This window comes from Dipodomys ordii, unplaced genomic scaffold, assembly GCF_000151885.1.
Source record: "Dipodomys ordii isolate 6190 unplaced genomic scaffold, Dord_2.0 Scaffold204, whole genome shotgun sequence".
NCBI classification, from domain to species: Eukaryota; Metazoa; Chordata; class Mammalia; order Rodentia; family Heteromyidae; genus Dipodomys; species Dipodomys ordii.
The window spans coordinates 2,596,959-2,615,094 of record NW_012267420.1 but is presented as its reverse complement, the minus strand read 5'-3'; the positions used below and the strand labels follow the sequence as shown (position 1 = coordinate 2,615,094).

The 18,136-nt window shown below is 35.6% G+C and overlaps 1 protein-coding gene across 1 annotated transcript in view; it reads right to left on the bottom strand.

The window, feature by feature from the left end:
• Positions 1-7,781: 7,781 nt before the first annotated feature.
• The window catches only part of Tbc1d32 (TBC1 domain family, member 32), a 135,629-nt gene continuing 125,274 nt past the window's right edge, over positions 7,782-18,136 (bottom strand). The window contains exon 33 of the mRNA XM_013035123.1: positions 7,782-9,841. Within this exon, the coding sequence (XP_012890577.1) occupies positions 9,722-9,841 (120 nt within the window). The 3' untranslated portion in view covers positions 7,782-9,721. The remainder of the gene's footprint in view (positions 9,842-18,136) is intronic.

Below are 18,136 nucleotides of genomic sequence, written 5' to 3'. Positions count from 1 at the left end.
CTTCCCTTCCCTCCCTCCACCTCTATCTCTTTCTTTCATTTTTTGTCAGTTGTGGGGCTCAAACTCAGGACCTGGGCACTGTCCCTGAGCTCTTTTGCTCAAAGCTAGCAGTCTACCACTTTGAGCCACAGCTCCACTTCTGATTTTTAGGTGGTTAATTGAAGATAAGAGTCTCACTGTCTTTTCTGCCCAGGCTGGCTTTGAATGCTGACCCTTAGATCTCAACCTCCTGAGTAATTAGGATTACAGGCAGGAGTCACCAGCATCCAGCTTTCTGCTTTCATTTTTACCTTATTTCTTGATTCCCTCTTTACTGAAAAAAGGAGAAAGACTTTTCTATAATTATACAAATAAATGAGTCTGTGTAATTGTCAGGAATTATGTCAAAGAAAATCCTGTTAAAACAGGTTAAAATACTTATATGTGCAGATATTTTAAAATACATACTTTTTAATAGCAACAGTAGCAACATTTTATCTGAGGAGAGTAATATATTAAAACAATATGAAATATCATATGTCCTACAATAAAAATAAAAGTGAATAGTTCAACAGATTTTTGGTAATGGTTAGTATCTTTTTTTTCCATTTTCCTTAACCCATTCCATTTTCCTTTGAAATAATATGTGAAAATCTTACTTAAAAGAAAAAAATATGAATAGCCACAATCATTTAGCTTGGCCTGCCACATATCATCTTCATCCAACCTGTTGACCTCAACCAGACTTGGCATTACAAGCCTACAATCCCAGCACTTTAGAGACTGCAGCAGAAAGATCACATGTGAGGCCAATCTGGACTACAGAGCAAAACTTTGTCCTCAAACACAAACAATGACAAATGATCTACGTACCTTCACTCCAGCCCCTATTCTTGGATCTATAAAAGATCTAACTTCCAGTATACATACCATCTTTTGTTCCAAAGCCCATTCCAAATAATAGCAAATACATAAAAGTGTTTAAAATTGTAACAGCCTTGAGTCTTGCCAGGTGAGAATGTCAACCAGACAAAGATCATAACCAAGTTAAGCCAGAGGGGAAGGAGGGCTGTTTTCACAGGTAAATCAAGTTTCCAGTCACATCTTGAATGAACACAGAGAATGATGGAGCCAGAGACAAAGCTGTTTCTGGGATAGTCATCAGATATGGAAGACAGGTGAGAGAACAGTAGTGAAAATCAGGACTGAGGAGGTTCTGAACCAGAATGTTAAACTTAGGAAAGACTGCTGCTTCTGGTTGAGACCTAAGGAGTATAGAGCAAGTCAGAGTCAGGCTACCTACCCTGTTCATATATACCTCAAGTGCACAAGCTGAATCTGTAATTATGGAAAAAGAAGCGAATAAAAGCCAAAAGATGATTTCAACTGCACACAAGCAATGAGGAGAATCGATAACACTGCCATACTAGAAATGCTCAGCTCCACACCCATGCACAGAGGCTTTCAACACCTCCAACACTTCACATGCAACTATTAAAGTCAAAATGAAAATAATAACATTTTCAGGAACCACCTCTTTAAGGTTCACACTGTGTCAAGTCCCCAGGATGCAGCCACTGCTGCTCCTGTTCTTTCATTCCCTGGCTGGAGGAATTGCACGCCATGATCTTCTCTATCGTTACTACCATCCCTGTTTCCACTCATTCTCTGGGAGCCATGGCTTCTCACACAGCAGCAGAGAAAATTCTCTCTGTGTCACTGATTTCAGTCAACATTAAACAATAGGATTTTTTTTTAACTCTGAAGCTCTTTTAGCCACATTCTTTTTAGAAGGTTATCCCTATTTGCTCAGGAAGCGTGGTGAGTTCTTGTGAACCTCCCTGCCTTCTATGCAACTGCAAGGTTAAGTTTATTTTTAAAATGTCAATGGAATGTGAGAAATGCGGGGGGTGTCACCTGAAGTTTCCATCAATATCTGTGTCTCACCGTGAAAATTCCTTCAGTATGACTGCACAGGTACTAGACCCCATGGTGACATTAGGATCATCCCAAGAGCTCATGCAGGTTGAGATGAAAGGGCTAGACACACTGTGGACAGTCTACCCTCTTGTTATCACACTGCACAATGCAATTAAATGTGAAAGCAGAGTAACGTTAGATAAAGCTCTAGTCTGTGAAATCGAGGAGAGTATTGGAAGGAGACCAGAAGGGATGAAATGCTCTGGTTCTCTAAGGGGAACTCATGGCAAATGAAGAGAGGGTACATTTGAATGGGATGCTGGTTATACCCGTGAGGAATCCTCCACTCGACAACTCTGTTCACAGCTTTTGAGGCAGCAATGTAGTTTTTTACAGCAGCTTTAAACCTATGGTCTCCACCCTCTGCCAACATAAAACTAATAAGAATGAGGGGCTTTCAAGGTTGCAGCCTTTCATCTGCTCTCCATGGTTGTTTTATAACAGTTAAGAGAATTCTGTGCAACCCTTTATTTCAGCTCTGCTCTCATTAAGGACTCATAAACTTAATTACTAAATATTCCTTAAGAAACACAGCTTGAAATAATTACTTCATTAGAGAAATTTAACAGTGCTCATTCTAGCTCTCTTTAATAGATTTTTATTCTAGAGTCACTGATGGTTTTTCTTCACCTCCTCTTCAAAATACAAACCTCTTCACATTCAGTCTTTTATAGATTTTTTTAATCCTCTGTGGAGTCATTTTGAAGCATGTCTGTTAGCACAGACCATAGTTTAAAATGTTCTAGAAACATGTATTATTGGCAAATATTATGAAGTATATGGTTTTTAAAAAATGTTTTCAAGCATAGCATTTTGTGTCCATTTAATATTTGTTAGGGAAAAATAATACAAAATCATCCAGAAAATGTTGAAATTTAAATGAAAGGAAGTCTAAATTTGAAAGAATTTTAAATGAAAGGAGGTCTAAATTTAGTTACTGGACTATTTGAGAATACTTCTTTTAAGTTTCAAGATGCATTACCAGTCCTGCTATTTTTCTGAAATATCTTCAGCAATTATAACCAAAGCAGAAAATCTGAACAGTCCAATTCCATCCTCCATGCTCCCAACTTACTGCTTTTTTTCATAACCTTTTTGACCAATCTGTTGAAATCCTGTTGCTCTCAAGACTTTCAAGTCCAAGACTTTATACAATGTCTCCTTCCTCGGAATCTTCTTTTATCAACTGCCCCTACCTTTTGAGCATTGAAGATTAACCCAAGGTTCCAAGCAAACTAGGCAAACACTCCACTGCTGAACTGTATCCTTGACCTTGTCTTGTATTGTCAGCCATCAATTGCCCTTGAGACTTCTAAAGATTTGTAAATATGAACTTGTGCCTTTAGGATTCTAGACAAACATACTACTCTTAGTCTATAAACTGTAGTGCCTTATACTTCATGACATTTTTTATTGCTCTAAAATATGTTAACTCCTTAAAGATTGAAATACTCATTTATTTAATGTCTTAGCAGTGCAGACGTTTAAAATACTATTGGCAGATTAAAATTTCATTGATAGAATGCTATAATTGGAAGGGAAATATGTGTAATTTTATGTGTAGCATGTTTATATATTTAAATATTGAGCCCTACCTATATGCATAAAATAGAGGTTAAATTTTTTCTATAACAGGAACATAATTTTGTCTAAATATAAAAAGTAAATGGCAATGTATGGGATATATACATAATATGAATGTTAAAATGCCTAATTATATTCTGGAGTTGTAAAGATAAAATGTCCATGCAAGTATATACACTGAAAACAGTGTATATACTTATTGAGAAAGAGTATATGTGATAATTTTAGTTAAAATTATACTGCCTCTTCTGTGTTGATAAATTAAGGTACACACAGTGTACTTAGTACTAGTTGCCTCCTTCCCTCCCTCTCTCTGTCTCTGTTCTGTTTTACTTATTCTCTGGAGAGAATTGGTCTCTCTGAAATCCTAGTGAGCATCTCTGAGTTCTCTGAGCCCTCTAAATTTCTCTCTAAGGTGAGGTGAGATTACAGCCTAAATAATGTAAAGGTCTTTAGGTTAAGAGCAAGCATGGTCTAGAGTCTATATGTACTTTTGTTCTACTTCAGGGGAACATGAATGGTGATCTCTGTGGATCCTGGTGCCAAGTTTCGTTTTCTCTTTTTCCTTGCAAACCCAGGGTATTGGGCATACAAGTCAAGCATGCTACCACTGAGCTCTACCTGAGATGTCAGCAAGACCTTTCTGAATACAGATAAAATATTTGAGGATAAATTAGTAGCAACAAAATCAGTTAAGCTTTTTTAAATATTAGACACATCTGAAGTGACACTGATAGAAAAAATTCCACTGTTTTTGACCTAGGAGCCATGGGACTCTACACTAAGTATGCTGCATCGGCTCCTGCTCAATATGGCCTTATCGATCTTCATACATTACTCTCTACCTAGCTCATAAATCAGGAACTATATTGTATCTGAGTGTGTGTAGGTGTGCTCACATGCATTTTCATTTCTACTCACCACTTGCACAATAAAGAGGTTTTCTTTATTTCTACTAATTTGCCAGTAAACATTACATTTAAAGATATAGGAAGGTCTTTCAGAATACAAATAATTTTAAGGGCCAAAATGAAATTTTATTACAGGAGATGTTCAAAACACATAACTGTTATCAACTTTGTATTTACCGATAGGTTAACACCCTAATAGTACTAATCTATCTGCTTACCTCAAAAGTACATAGAGGTATTTGCTAGCCAAAGAACATCTATCATGCTCACCATATTTTGCTAAAGGAAAAAAATCAATCAATGAAATTTAAGTTGAATTTATCCTAAAACACGCTGCCTAACTCAATAGGAAATCTATCACAAACCATTGTAAATTAAAAACATGGTTTTCTAGTCATGTACAAGATTATTCAGGAAAAAAACAAAAGGAAAATAAAATGTGATAGTATTGCTGGACAGCCATAATTCACAGCTGTAATCCTAGACATGCTGGAGTCTGAGATCTGAAGATCATGGCTGACTCAGTGATCCTGTCAAAAGCCAGGATGAATGCCCTAGTTTACTTATCTTATTGCTTCTTGAAATCCTATTACCTAAATGGAATGTACCCTTTGACCCATTAAAAGCAGATGAAGGAGGAGCCTCTTCTGTTTAATCATATCTGGATACATACATATATATGTATTCACATATATATTCACATACATATTCACCTATATATACATATATATATACCTATGTGTGAATATAAATATTGTTACATAGGTAATCCTTTATCCACCATCATGATGTCTACTTCAGAATATTAATTTGAGGAATTTACTCTGAGGAAGATGAAAAACTTAGGCAGTGAGGTAGACAATTTGACCAAAAAAATTAAATTTACAGTATCTGACTATTTACAATGTTACTATATTTACCTATATTTGAGATTGTAAAAAAAAAAAAGCTCATATATGAAAGATGCTTGAAAACTAAACTTTGACTTTTTAGGAAAAGGCTAATGTATGTGTTATTAAACAAGAAACATCTTACATTTGTTCTGATGATAGATCAATGTTTAAATCTGGAGTAGATGATCAGACATTAGCAGCCAACATTTTAATAACTGTCTCCCCCAATGTATCTCAAATGCACTCTATTAGCAAACATGACAGTCCAATTATTTCCACAGTGCTTAGTATTTCATGGTGGCCTATTGCCAAGAGCAATATATATAAGGTGGGAAACATGCCAAAGAAGTTAGCTGATCTGAAAAGCTAAAATTGCTAATGCTGAAAATTCAGGGATAATATGAGGTTAACTCCCCTAACTCTGTTTAAACTCATCAGAGAAGCAAACACATTGGCACCTACTTAATAACTTTTCCCCTTTATATTCTGCAAAAAAAAAGGAGGTAAGTCAATTTATGCTACAAGTGTGTTGGTAAAAGTTTATGTCACATAAAGAGAAAACATTTGTTTCACTTATCACTAGAGAACATAAAATACATTGGTAATTCATTATACATTGATCTGGTCCAGCTTACTCAATCTAGAGTATAAAAATTAGTTTTTCAAACTAGGAAAGAAATATGAGTTACATATATATATATAATATATATTTTTTCTAGCCACTGTATATGTTTTATTTTCTACCATCATATAACTAGTTACAAAATACAGTCTGTTACTCCTAGGAAAATCTAAGTTAGTTCAAATATTAGAAACACACCTAATAGTTCCAGATCCAGAGTTGAAATCTGATGAAGGTGTAATGAGTGCCTAAGTGAGTGAACAAGTAATATAGTTGAAAGAGGACTGAACTTGTCAAAAGAACTGAGTTCCAAGTCTTGTTACCAATACCAAGCTACATGCAAGTACTTATAACGGTAAGTATACTTAGAATGCATAAGTATTTAATAACTATAATGAATAATGAGCTATACCAAGTTATTATCATAATCTTATAAAGTAGATAATACTGTTGTACTTATTTTTTTCAACAGGAAAAGTAAGGCATGAATGGTATAAATAACTTGCTGATGGCAGAGGTATGATTCAAATTCAGGCAGTCTGGTTCACAAGCTCTCCACCTATCTAGTATAATATATCTTTTTAAAAAATTTATTGCCTTGTATTTATTGCCTTTGTATTTATTGCCAACTTCATTCTGTAAGTCATAGCCTTATCACTGATGACATAACAGTTTTGTATTGAATGTCTTTTACAGTCCCCAGTGTCTCTGGAGAGGTTATTATGGCTGAGGTGAATTCATACATATAATTAGTATTCAGAGCCAGCTGTTGACAAACATTTCCAGATGTAAATATTTTAGGCTTTGTGAGCCATATCGTCTCTGATACATTATGCAAGCCTGCAATTGTAGCATTAAAAGCAACTTCAGAAAATATGTAAACAAGTGGGTACTATGTTCCAATGAAATCTTACTTGCCAAAAAAAAAAAAAGTAGTGAGCCAAATCTGACCAGCAGGCTTGCTGAGCCATGTATCAACTAGCATAGTGAATAGTAGGATATTTAGGTTCAGTTTGGCAAGGGTAAATTTGAGAACATTCAGTGGTATTATGTTAGGAGAGATCGTGAATTCTGCTTTCCTGTTACATCAAGATGAGCACACAAATGCACACATGTTGTATTTCAAAAAGTTGTAATATGATTTCCAAATCATGATTTGATTTCCAGGTGAGGTCACACAGCCTAAAAGTTGCATGCCACAGTCAAAATTTCTATTTCTTTTAATACAAAAGAAATTCTAACTTGCACTAGAGAACTCTTAAATATTTGAGAACTGATAATATGTTCATTTTCAAACTCTTACAGAAAATACATGATGCAACATTCTCCAAATCATTATACATGCTGCATAATCCTACTATCAAACCTAGAAAAAGTAACATACAAATATTCCTCATGCAAAAAAAATCATAAGAAATCAAAACTGACAGCATAAAAAACTATAAAGAATAATTATCAACTAGAATTAATCTCAAGAATGCAAGGTTGGTTTAACATTCAAAATCAATGTAGTCAGGCATTCATAGCTTATACTTAACTACACAGGAGACTGAGATCTGAGGTTTTTGCCAGACAAAGAAAAAAGTCCATGAGCTGGACATGAAGGAGTACCAGTCTTGAGTGAAAAAACAAGCAAGAGCATGAGGCCCTGAGTTCAAGCTTATACTGTATATAAGTTTCTACCATCTTATAACTAGTATAAAAATTTTACAAAATACAACGTTACTCTTATGAAAATCTAAATGAGTTCAAGTATTAGAACAACCTAATAGTTCCAGATCTACATACACAAAAAATCAATACATACCAATATATGAAGACAGTAAATAAAGGGAAAATATCATTTGATCATTTTTAACATGAAGTGTTTAAGAGAATAATCTTCCAGTGTGAAACCATTTCTGAAACAACTCTGACAACATTCCTCAACTTGATAAAGCCAACAACCAACATCAGTCTAGTGTTGAAATTCTTTAATTATGACAAAGTGGTCCAATGCTCTTTCTAGCATTTGCCTTTTCTGATAAAAATTAGCTTTATTAAGGTAAAAATTACATTATAATTTACCCCCATTGAAGCATACATTTCCAAGTGAGTTTAAAAATATAATAACCATCTCTACAATTATAACAGAAAAATATTCCCTACTTCAATATAGTCAGTGCTCTTCTCTCAATCTCTTTTGTTACTTGGAAGCCAATATTTTATCAGTCATAGATTATCCTTCTCAAGTATTTCATAGGAGGCAAAGGCAGAGTTTAAGGGCATATGAGAAGCATTGCCATTTTTACTCTGCAAGTGAAAAGAATCTGGTGATGCAGAACAGATTAGATTCTAAAAAGGAGGAAGAGAACCAGAAATTGCAAAGGAGGTAGTGTTGAGGCAGAAAAATAGAGAGAAGCAAGAGAAAAGTGTAAGATGGGAAGCTGAAGCTTGCATTACTTGGTAAAACACATGGTCAATTCTAGTTGTGGGGAAAGCTCAAATATCAGAGAAGCCAATAAAGAGACTGGGTCATCCAGGACTCTCCTGACTCAACCAGCAGAGGCTAAAGTATGCCATATGTCAAATTAACTTGCTCAATTTACTTTTCTGGACTCTATAATGCCCTTTAGGAAAACCATTACTGAAAAGCTATTGGCGACATTTCCAGTATAAATGCTGATTTAGGAGGGTTGATGTTGCAAAAGCCTAAATGTCACAAATTTAAACTATACAGACCAGTTGTTTCACATGCTAAAAGGAAAAGTAATTTTGTAGATGACCCAGTTTTGGTGGAAAAGGAAAAAGAACACAGTGTGGCTTTTTAAATGCCTTTACTGGTTGAATTGTGTTTTCATATGAGCAGAGAATACAAGATGACCAGTGTGGTGAAATTAAATATAAAGGATTCTGAAAAATTAATAATTTAATGTATTTGGGTATTATTTTTCACACAGTAGATGTGAGAACTTCATATAAAGATGGGGATCCTTACTATATTAATCTTACCAGCACAGAGACATCTATTTAAATAAGGTACTAAGACATTTAAAAATAATTTAGAAATCTATTCTTGTTAATGTTTTCAAGTTAAGTACAAATCAGATCTATCACTAAGAAAATGCACAACAAATAACACAGAATGCTCCAGAGTACGAAAGGAACCATCTTTTAAATAAACCATATAAAGACCACATTTCAAATGGAAGATCATAAACTGGCACAGGTATCAAACCTTCGCCTAGAAACACAACTATGTCTGAGGACAACAATGACCTCCCAACTTGCTGGGAAAAGTATCATATGTTCTTCCACAGGCAAAATAAGCCATTGTGGCATTGTTGTTTTTCTTTTATAGGCAGAGATGTAAAAAATCGGAGGAAAAACATGTTTTCCTAATCTCATGAAATCTTTGTGACTAGACAGATGATTATTTAAAACACTAAATCTTTCCAAACGCATCTGAAAAAATATTTTTAATGATCTAGTAAAGAAAATGATCTATGTTGTGACTCTTAAACATAAATAAGAATTGTAACTTACACTTGGATCTAAGATGTCATATAACAAAACTTACAAAACTAAATTCACTTTGTGTCACCAGCTGAGCTAGTATTGACTTGAACATACAATTATATTCAAAGCTTCTCAGGATTGATGTGAAATGCATGTATTCACAAAGCAGGTGTGCTTACAGATATGGATGGACACAGCAAGGCCCCTATTTCATTTAAATGAGTCCGACCTAAAGATGCTGGGGAGCCTGAGATCTATGTGTTCTGCACCCTGATGTTGCGCATGTCTCTCCAAAGCACTGGTCTGTAGTTTTGTTCCAAAATTTCCATGTATTCAAAATAATCGCTCACTCGAAACCCGGGCAGTGCTTCTTCCTGTCAAGAAAGCCAGAGAGAAGCTCATTCATTTGGGAAAAGACCCATCATTTCAAGCTACTAGTTGTTAAGTAGCACATGTTATCATTTATTTTCAGCTTCAGGTCCTGGGACACAGGGTGTGGCAGGAGGGGAGGGGGAGTGTTATGTTATTAATGGGCATGTACTTGTTGTTGATATATGCCTAGAATGATTTAGGTCCTCCTGAAAAAAGATTGCCTACCTACAAAAACAAAAATTCATTACGCTAACAATCCTTCCCACCTCCCTGCTCAAACTCTTAAACAATAAAATCTTAGGAGGAGGCTGCAATGCTTGGTAAGAAATGTATGCATTATCCTGCCCATGTAATTGTAACCCCTCTGTACAGTATGTTCACAAATAAAATAAAATAAAATCTTTCCAGTATTTTAGATATAAGCTTTGCTGGTGAAATTTGTCATCAGTAAAGAACTTAACACTTATTTAGGAAAGGATGTTATAATACTTCAGGAATAGTCTACAGCCATTGTCATAGACCTCTTTAAGACTGTGATCCATACCGCTGGGTTGATGTATGTCAATATTAATTTGAAACTTAATGGTTCAAGTCCCAATTGAGGCACTCAAAAACAGTGACAGGATCATCCACTTAGGATTTTATGGACTTTAGGGGAATTTTAACAACTACTTTTAGTATGTCCACACACTATCTAATGCAATGTCTATCTTGAAGGTTTAAACCAAGTCTGCAAGGTCATAGTAGTCTGTGATCTAATATAATTATATTCAGAGTCTCTGAGATTATAAACATTTGGACAATTCTCGCTTTTCCTCAGTTTATAAAGGCAAAGGTTGCCTTAAAATAACAGCAATTCAAAAGTACAAGATGTAATTTGTGTCATGTACCAGATACTGCGCTGGAGGGAAGATACCAGTTTAATGTGGCTAGGAAATACCACATGATTCTTGTAAGAGTGGATGATGCTAAAAAGCCTCTATCCTTAACACTTCTGAGTAATCACTCACAGTTTGCAAATAGTGTCAGATAACTTTACTCTTACTTTGCCATGTATTACTTAAAATCGACATGACTTGTAGATGGAAAGACGAAGAAACTAAATAAGGTTTATACATAGCATGAAAACATCCTGTTTAAGCTAGGGGTAGTGACTTCCAATATAAAGATCTAAAATCCACTTTTAATATATACTCATTTTATTATTTTCTATAAGGATTCTAGTTATTCACTTAAAACACAAAGGTAAACCAGACAAGAGGCCTTCTCCTCATATCTTAAGAACTAAGGCAAACATGAGCTCCTGTCTCCAAGAGCAACGAAATCAGAGGGAACATTTTCAGCTGGGAATGATGGGTACCTGCCTGCAATCCTAACACTTAAGAGCTTAAGGCAGAAGCTGTTCAATTCAAGGCTGGTTTCAGTTACATAGTAAGATTTTTATCTCAAGGTCACCGAAGAAAGAAAAAAAAAGATGTCACCCGATGAATGGCAGAATATTGGCTCTTTATGAATTTTCTTTTTTAAATACTGGGGTTGGCTAGAGTGGCTGATGCCTGTAATGTAAGATACGTAGAATAAGGAGGCCAACAAATAAGCAAGGAATGACAACTTACATCTCTAGCCCCAGCTATGCGGGAGCCATAAGTAGAAGGATCATGACCCAAGAACAGAGCAGGGCAAAAGTAGGAGACCCTACCAAAAAGTTAACTGAAAGCAAAAAAACCTTTAAAATGAGACCCCACTACTTCTAAAACAAATAGCCTTCTCTTCTTTGGAAAAAATAGGATAAGCCCAATCTTGATGTTCAATTATCTAATTAATTAACCAATTGATGGTTTGGGGGATTGGACACAAGGTCTTGTGTATCGCTTGAGCCATGACTTTAGCACTTTTGCTTTTTGTGTTTTGTTTTTGAGACAGGGTCTCTGATTTTCTCTGGTCTGGTCGTGTACTCCTAATCCTTCTGCCTTAGCATCCCAAATAATTGCAATTACAAGAGTGTGCCATCACACTTAGCAAGAATTTAAATACGTTACTGTTATAAGTTTGGAATACCCATAAATATCTATTTCCCCGAAGTTGTATGTGATTTGCTTTGACCATCTCTTCACTAAAAGCACACCTAAAAGAATTATAATCATGTTGTATTCTAACAGAAAAAAGATAGGCTGTGAGAGGAATTTTTCAGTACATTTTCATAATTTTCCAATCATTGCTTATTATTCATTAAGTGTAAATTATAATAGGCAATGACAAAGCTTGAATAATAGCTCTAATAATCCTTCCTGGGCAAAATAATAAGCATAATCTATTGAATATCTTTTAATTATTGTTCTATTTTATTTTAAATATAAAACTACCTAGGAAGCAAGAACTATTATGTAGCTTAAATATATTTCTTCTGTAGAATGTAGTTTTTCCAAACATAGCTCCCATTTTAGACATTATTTTTAAAGTAAAGGAAGAATAATCTGATAATAACTCTGAAAAGATACCCAAAAATGGCACAAAAGGTTATAGGGGTCTCATTTCATAATAGAAAAATTTAAATATGCATTTAAATGCATTCTTAAGTGACATCGCTCATTATTTAAACTTTGTAGGCAATTTTAGTTGTGAGGAAAACTTTTCAAAGTAGCTGAATTTTCATTGCAATCTCCAGAGTCAAATATTTTTCATCTTATCTCAAATATTTTCTTTTTTTCTCTTTTTTTTAATTGTGAAAATACTGTGCAGAGAGGTTACAATTACATGGGCAAGATAATGAGTACATTTCTTATCAAGCATTGTAGCCTCCTTCTTTGTTTCCCCTTCCCATCCCATCCCATCCTCCCCCCACCACCCCCACCCAATCCTTCCCTTCCCAATGGGTCCACCTGTATCCCTATTTAAACGATTTGTTTTTCCCCTTCCCCTCTTCAAATTATACCAACATCAAATACAGTGAAAGCAGGGGTTATACTGTGGGGGAGGGACATACAAAGCAACAAAGAAATAATCTTATAAATGTGTTAGAAACAATCACATGAAAGAAAAAAAAACATTTGAATACATATCTTAGGGTTCATTTCCCTAACATCACCTTATCTGACCTTTTCTGCTTGACTCAGACATACAGTAGATATTGCAAAAATAAGGGAAACCATGGGACCTATGTTTCTTTGGGCCTGGCTTACTTCACTTAATATAATTTTTTCCAAGCCTTTCCATTTCCTAACAAATGGGACAATGTCATTCTTTCTGATGGAGGCATAGAATTCCATTGTGTATATATACCACATTTTCTTAATCCATTCATCTACTGAGGGGCATCTGGGTTGGTTCCATATCTTACCTATAGTAAATAGTGCTGCAATAAACATAGTTGTGCTGGTAGCTTTAGTGTGGTCTTGTTTGTAAACATTTGGGTAAATGCCCCAAAGTGGGATTACTGGGTCATAGGGGAGCTCTATGTGAAGTCTTTTGAGGAACCTCCATACTGCTTTCCAAAGTGGTTGAACAAGTTTACACTCCCACCAACAATGAAGTAAGGTTCCCTTCTCTCCACATCCCCTCCAGCATCTGTTGTTATTAGAGTTCTTGATTTTAGCCATTCTAACTGGAGTGAGGTGGTATCTCAATGTTGTTTTGATTAAATCCCCCACAACAAATCCTCAACTGCCCAATAAATAAGCGGGCTAAAGACTTAAAGAGAAACTTCTCTGAAGAGGAAAGAAGGATGGCCAATAGACACATGAAGAAATGCTCAACCGCCCTAGCCATAAAAGAAATGCAAATCTCAAATATTTTCTAGTAGTGCTTTTAGAAGATCACTTTACTGATAAGTGTGCCAATTAGATGGCAGTCTTCTATTTCAGTTATAACATTTCTTCAGTGTTTCACTATCATTTAATTTATAGTAGATTTGTCTGCCTGGGCTGGTATGAACCACAATCTTCATATCTCAACCTCCTTTGTGGGTAGGATTATTGGCCTCAGCCACTGGCACTCGATCTTACTTTGAGCATACTGCATTTTCTTTTGGAACCTAGTTGCTAATTCAATTGTCATGTTTTCAATTATTTGTTTCCATCATTAATTTTGAATTATATAAAAGCCTTGGGAATTACCACTCTGTATGAATTCATGCAGATACCATTCTATGTGTATTCTGTATCACCAGAGAGAGGAAATGTACCGCTCCCTTCCCTCTTTCCTTTATGAAAACTGAGCTTTAAAATGTATCTGCTACTTTTCATTCTGAGAGCATTTGATTTAGATCCACTGAATTTAAGAACTTTCATAAAGGACATAAGACTAGTCAATAAAGAACACAGAACAGATGGACTCACCTCAGCAGGTTTACTAACTCTGTGCCTAAATTTTTCATGTGTCAGTGTGGGCCATTAGTAGTGTATGATTGTTTTGTGGCTTCAATATTCTAGAATATCTTCAACCTTGAAGATATTCTAGAATATTGAAGATATTCTAGAATATCTGTGCTCATCAAAGACAACAGAGTCTTCTAGGCTGTGTGCTCTGTCTCATCTCTTTCCTTCACCTTGTTTTGGGTAGTCACCTTGACTCTTGTAAGGGAGCTTAACTCATTCTCACCTGTGTATTCTGCTCTCACCTGCTCGCACTTAACAAGATGGTGGCCCATCTTTGTGTATAGCTTATTCCTCCATATCACTCAGGTAGATTCTTAGCCCCCTCTAGTGGCCCATACAGGCTGCTTTGTCTAAATAGGATCTGTGGCTCCCACACCAAGTTGGATTTCTCCAAATGAGACCTAAAGTATCTTAAATATTATATATGAACCCACTACTTCTCTCAGGATTTAAGGACAGTGTGGACCTTATCCTATGATTATAACAGTGCCTGAGACACAGCTGTTATGCAATGAATAAGTCAGTCAAAAACTGAAGAGCCAGTATCTGTAATATCCTTTGCATGGGACTTGGCATACAATAAGCACTCGAGTATTAATAGTGACCATAATAATGAGAACATACTTTTCAATTAACTGACAGTCTTTGAAATGGCTGGAATCCCTTTCCTGGTCAGACTGAAGACATATTTTAAACACAGACAGTTCATCAAGAATTATTGACTCCAATCTCTGTTCTAGGCTCCTTACCAAAAACATAAGGGAACCTTCATCTAAGATATGAAGATACACAGAAATGGGGGGACAAAGGGTGAACCAATTCAGCAATGATACTCTAACTAGACACTATACAACTTGGGAGAATCAGGAGAGGAAAAACTGGGAGCAAAAGCGGGGGGGGGGTACTGCTCAAAAACAAATTTGTTACATATTCTCAGTAACATGCCCATGGAAAGCATGCTATGCCTGTATTTACACACGTTCTTAGTCTCAGGTGAAGTTAAATCAGCACATAAAAGGGATATCTGCATACCCATCTCAGAACTATCCACAATAGTCAAGCAGGAGAATTAGCCTAGGAATCCAACAATGAATGTATGGATAATGAAAATATGATATGTATGCAAAATGGAGTATTAGTCTACACTAAAGAAGAATAAAACTGTACCGTTTGCAGGAAAATGCATATAATTGGAGACTATCAAACTGAACAAAATAAGCCAAGCTCAAAAGCCAAATATCACATTTATTGCTAACATGTGGAACCTACATCTAAAAATGATTTTTAAAAAATAACAGTAATGGGTCTTCAGTGTGTGAAAGCACAGTAGAGGAGGAGGAGAACACTAAGATGGAAAAGAAATGGAGAGGATATGGTGAGTGAAGATGATAAAACAACTTTCTATAAGTTTTTATGGTAGTATTGTGAAACACACCAAATATTGCTTTCAAGGAGACCCAAGGAGAAAGAACATTAAAGAACTTGCTCAAAGCACATTGTACACATCTATGGAATTTTTTGCATGAATTCCTCTTGTATTATTGAGTGCTAAATAAAATTTTAAAAGAAAAAAATTACAGGAACCAAATTATAGAACAGAATTACAGGAATGGAAATGTTCTTAGGTAACTATAAGCCAGCTTGAAATTCCAAGGCAAGTTTTGAACATGAGGTTTTTTTTAGTGGCAAATAGATGCAGGTGCAGAAACATCAAAAGAGATAAAATAGCAATTGTGACTTGATTTTATGATGTCCGGACTAAGTTCAGGTATGTTATGATAGATTCATTTCCAAACACTTAATTATTAATGCTTTTATCAGGTGATTTTTAGCATAATAGCTCTTTACTAAAGTGAGTTTATAGAAGAAAAAGTCATGTTGAGTGAACTAAATGGATATAGAACTAATTCTACAAAAAGTGTAGAACATACAATTAATAAATACTATCAGCAAACAGTGTGCATTCGTATTATACCTCACAGGAAACACTTCACAGAAGGTGGGTTGACGATTATAGCTCTGCTCTTTACCCTGGGTAAAAATGATTGTTGTGCGTGTTGTCGCTGACCTATCAAGTCTTTTTGAACAAAATGGGGAAGAATCTGTTGTGCATGTGGGAGGGAAGGGATGGTAGGGGAAAAACAAAGGAGGAGGCAACAATGCTTGATAAGAAATGTACTCATTACCTTGCTCATGTAACTGTAACCCTTCTGTACAGCATTTTCACAATAAAAACATGTATTAAGAAAAGAATCTACATATACAGTTTCTTCTAGTATGTTACTTATGAGCTGCTCAATACGATTAGAAATTCAGGGACTTTAAATCTTTCAAACTTGGACCCCTAGTGTTAGCCTTTCGGTTTCTGTTTTAACTAAAAGGCTACAATGGAGCATATGTACTCACTCAAAGATTTCAGGTTATGTGAGAATTAATACCACTCATGCCACTACTGTGTCAATTTTGTCTTAATAGGCATGAGGCAGAGCCAAAATATATGATCTTTAGGAACAAGGGTAGTTTAGGTAATGTGTGTGCTTCTGATTAGAATGTGGTGTTCATAAAGATTCAGCATACACTACATGTTTCATGAGATCAAAGACTGACTGCAGGGTATGTTGTTGCATGTGCTAATTAGAGGAGATGAGTTTGATCACATATACTGCACATCTCTATAGAAATTTTTACACGACCCCTCCTTTGTGTTATTAATGAATCATAACAAAATTTTTAACAAAAAAATACAGAGTATCTAACAGAAATGCTTTCAAGTGACTGTATGCCAACTTGGAATTCCATGCCAAGGTTAGAGTTTACACTGCCAGATAAGTCAATCCTGGCTGAGTTGCTGGTTGGATACAGTGTAAGTAGATGTATCTGGCAAGGTGGGAAGGTTATGCCCATGCTATGGCTTATTGTGATGTCACATACTAACAGGTCCCAGAGATTGGGGGAAAGTTGGGGGAGAAAAGCAGACAAAAGACTAACTGTGGCTTAGAAGCCCATTTCCTTTACTGTATTCTCTACACGTCTCTGTTCTCAACAAAGAAGTAAGAACAAGAAAGGGTAGGGAAAGGGGTGTGGAAGTCAACAACTGCCAATTTCCCAAAGTACTTTTCTGTTCCAGATAATGTTGTACAAGTATTTTCTGGATATCATGTGATTTCTTAACCACTCTGTGTGGTAGTAACTATTCCATCCCTGATTATACAGATGAGGAAACCAAAACATAACAAGTAACATACAAAGCTAGAGTCTAAATTCTGAATTCAGCTATACACACATGATATAGGGAAATGTGGAAAACATATCCAAAACACAGTTGACATTGTACTGGATTTGTTTTATTTATTTTCCTCATATGGATTGTTTTTAATACCGTGAATGCACTGTCCTCTTAAATCCAGTATTCAATCAGTTTTTCTCAGTCTAATCTCCATTTTCAGCCCGTCAACATCTTCCGAAAACACCAGCTGCAACTGCACCAACAAAACATCCCTCCTGACAATTTACTGATAGGGTTGAAATTAATCTGATTTTTTCCTAATTATAAATTAATTTTTCCATAATATGCAGGACTTAGTTATGGCATTCTAATTAAGTATTTTGAGCCTTCACAGACCAGTTTGGTCTGGAAAGAAATATTGTCTATCTTGGCATTTCTGTGAAGTATGTCCCCAGGAAACATTTACAGACACCATCACTGCCAGCTTATTAGCATGGGAGAGGGGAATAAAGCCCAGCCAGGCTACCAAAGCACTTAGCTTTTTCACATAACTACCAGTAAGGTAAACTTCCACTAAAGCTACTTGTGTACGTGCATGTCTATTCTAGATGACTCAGACCACTAAAAGGTTTTTAGACATGTAAAAAAACAAAACACAAAAGGAAGTTTAGATTCTCTAGCTAGTTTAGCAGTTGTAG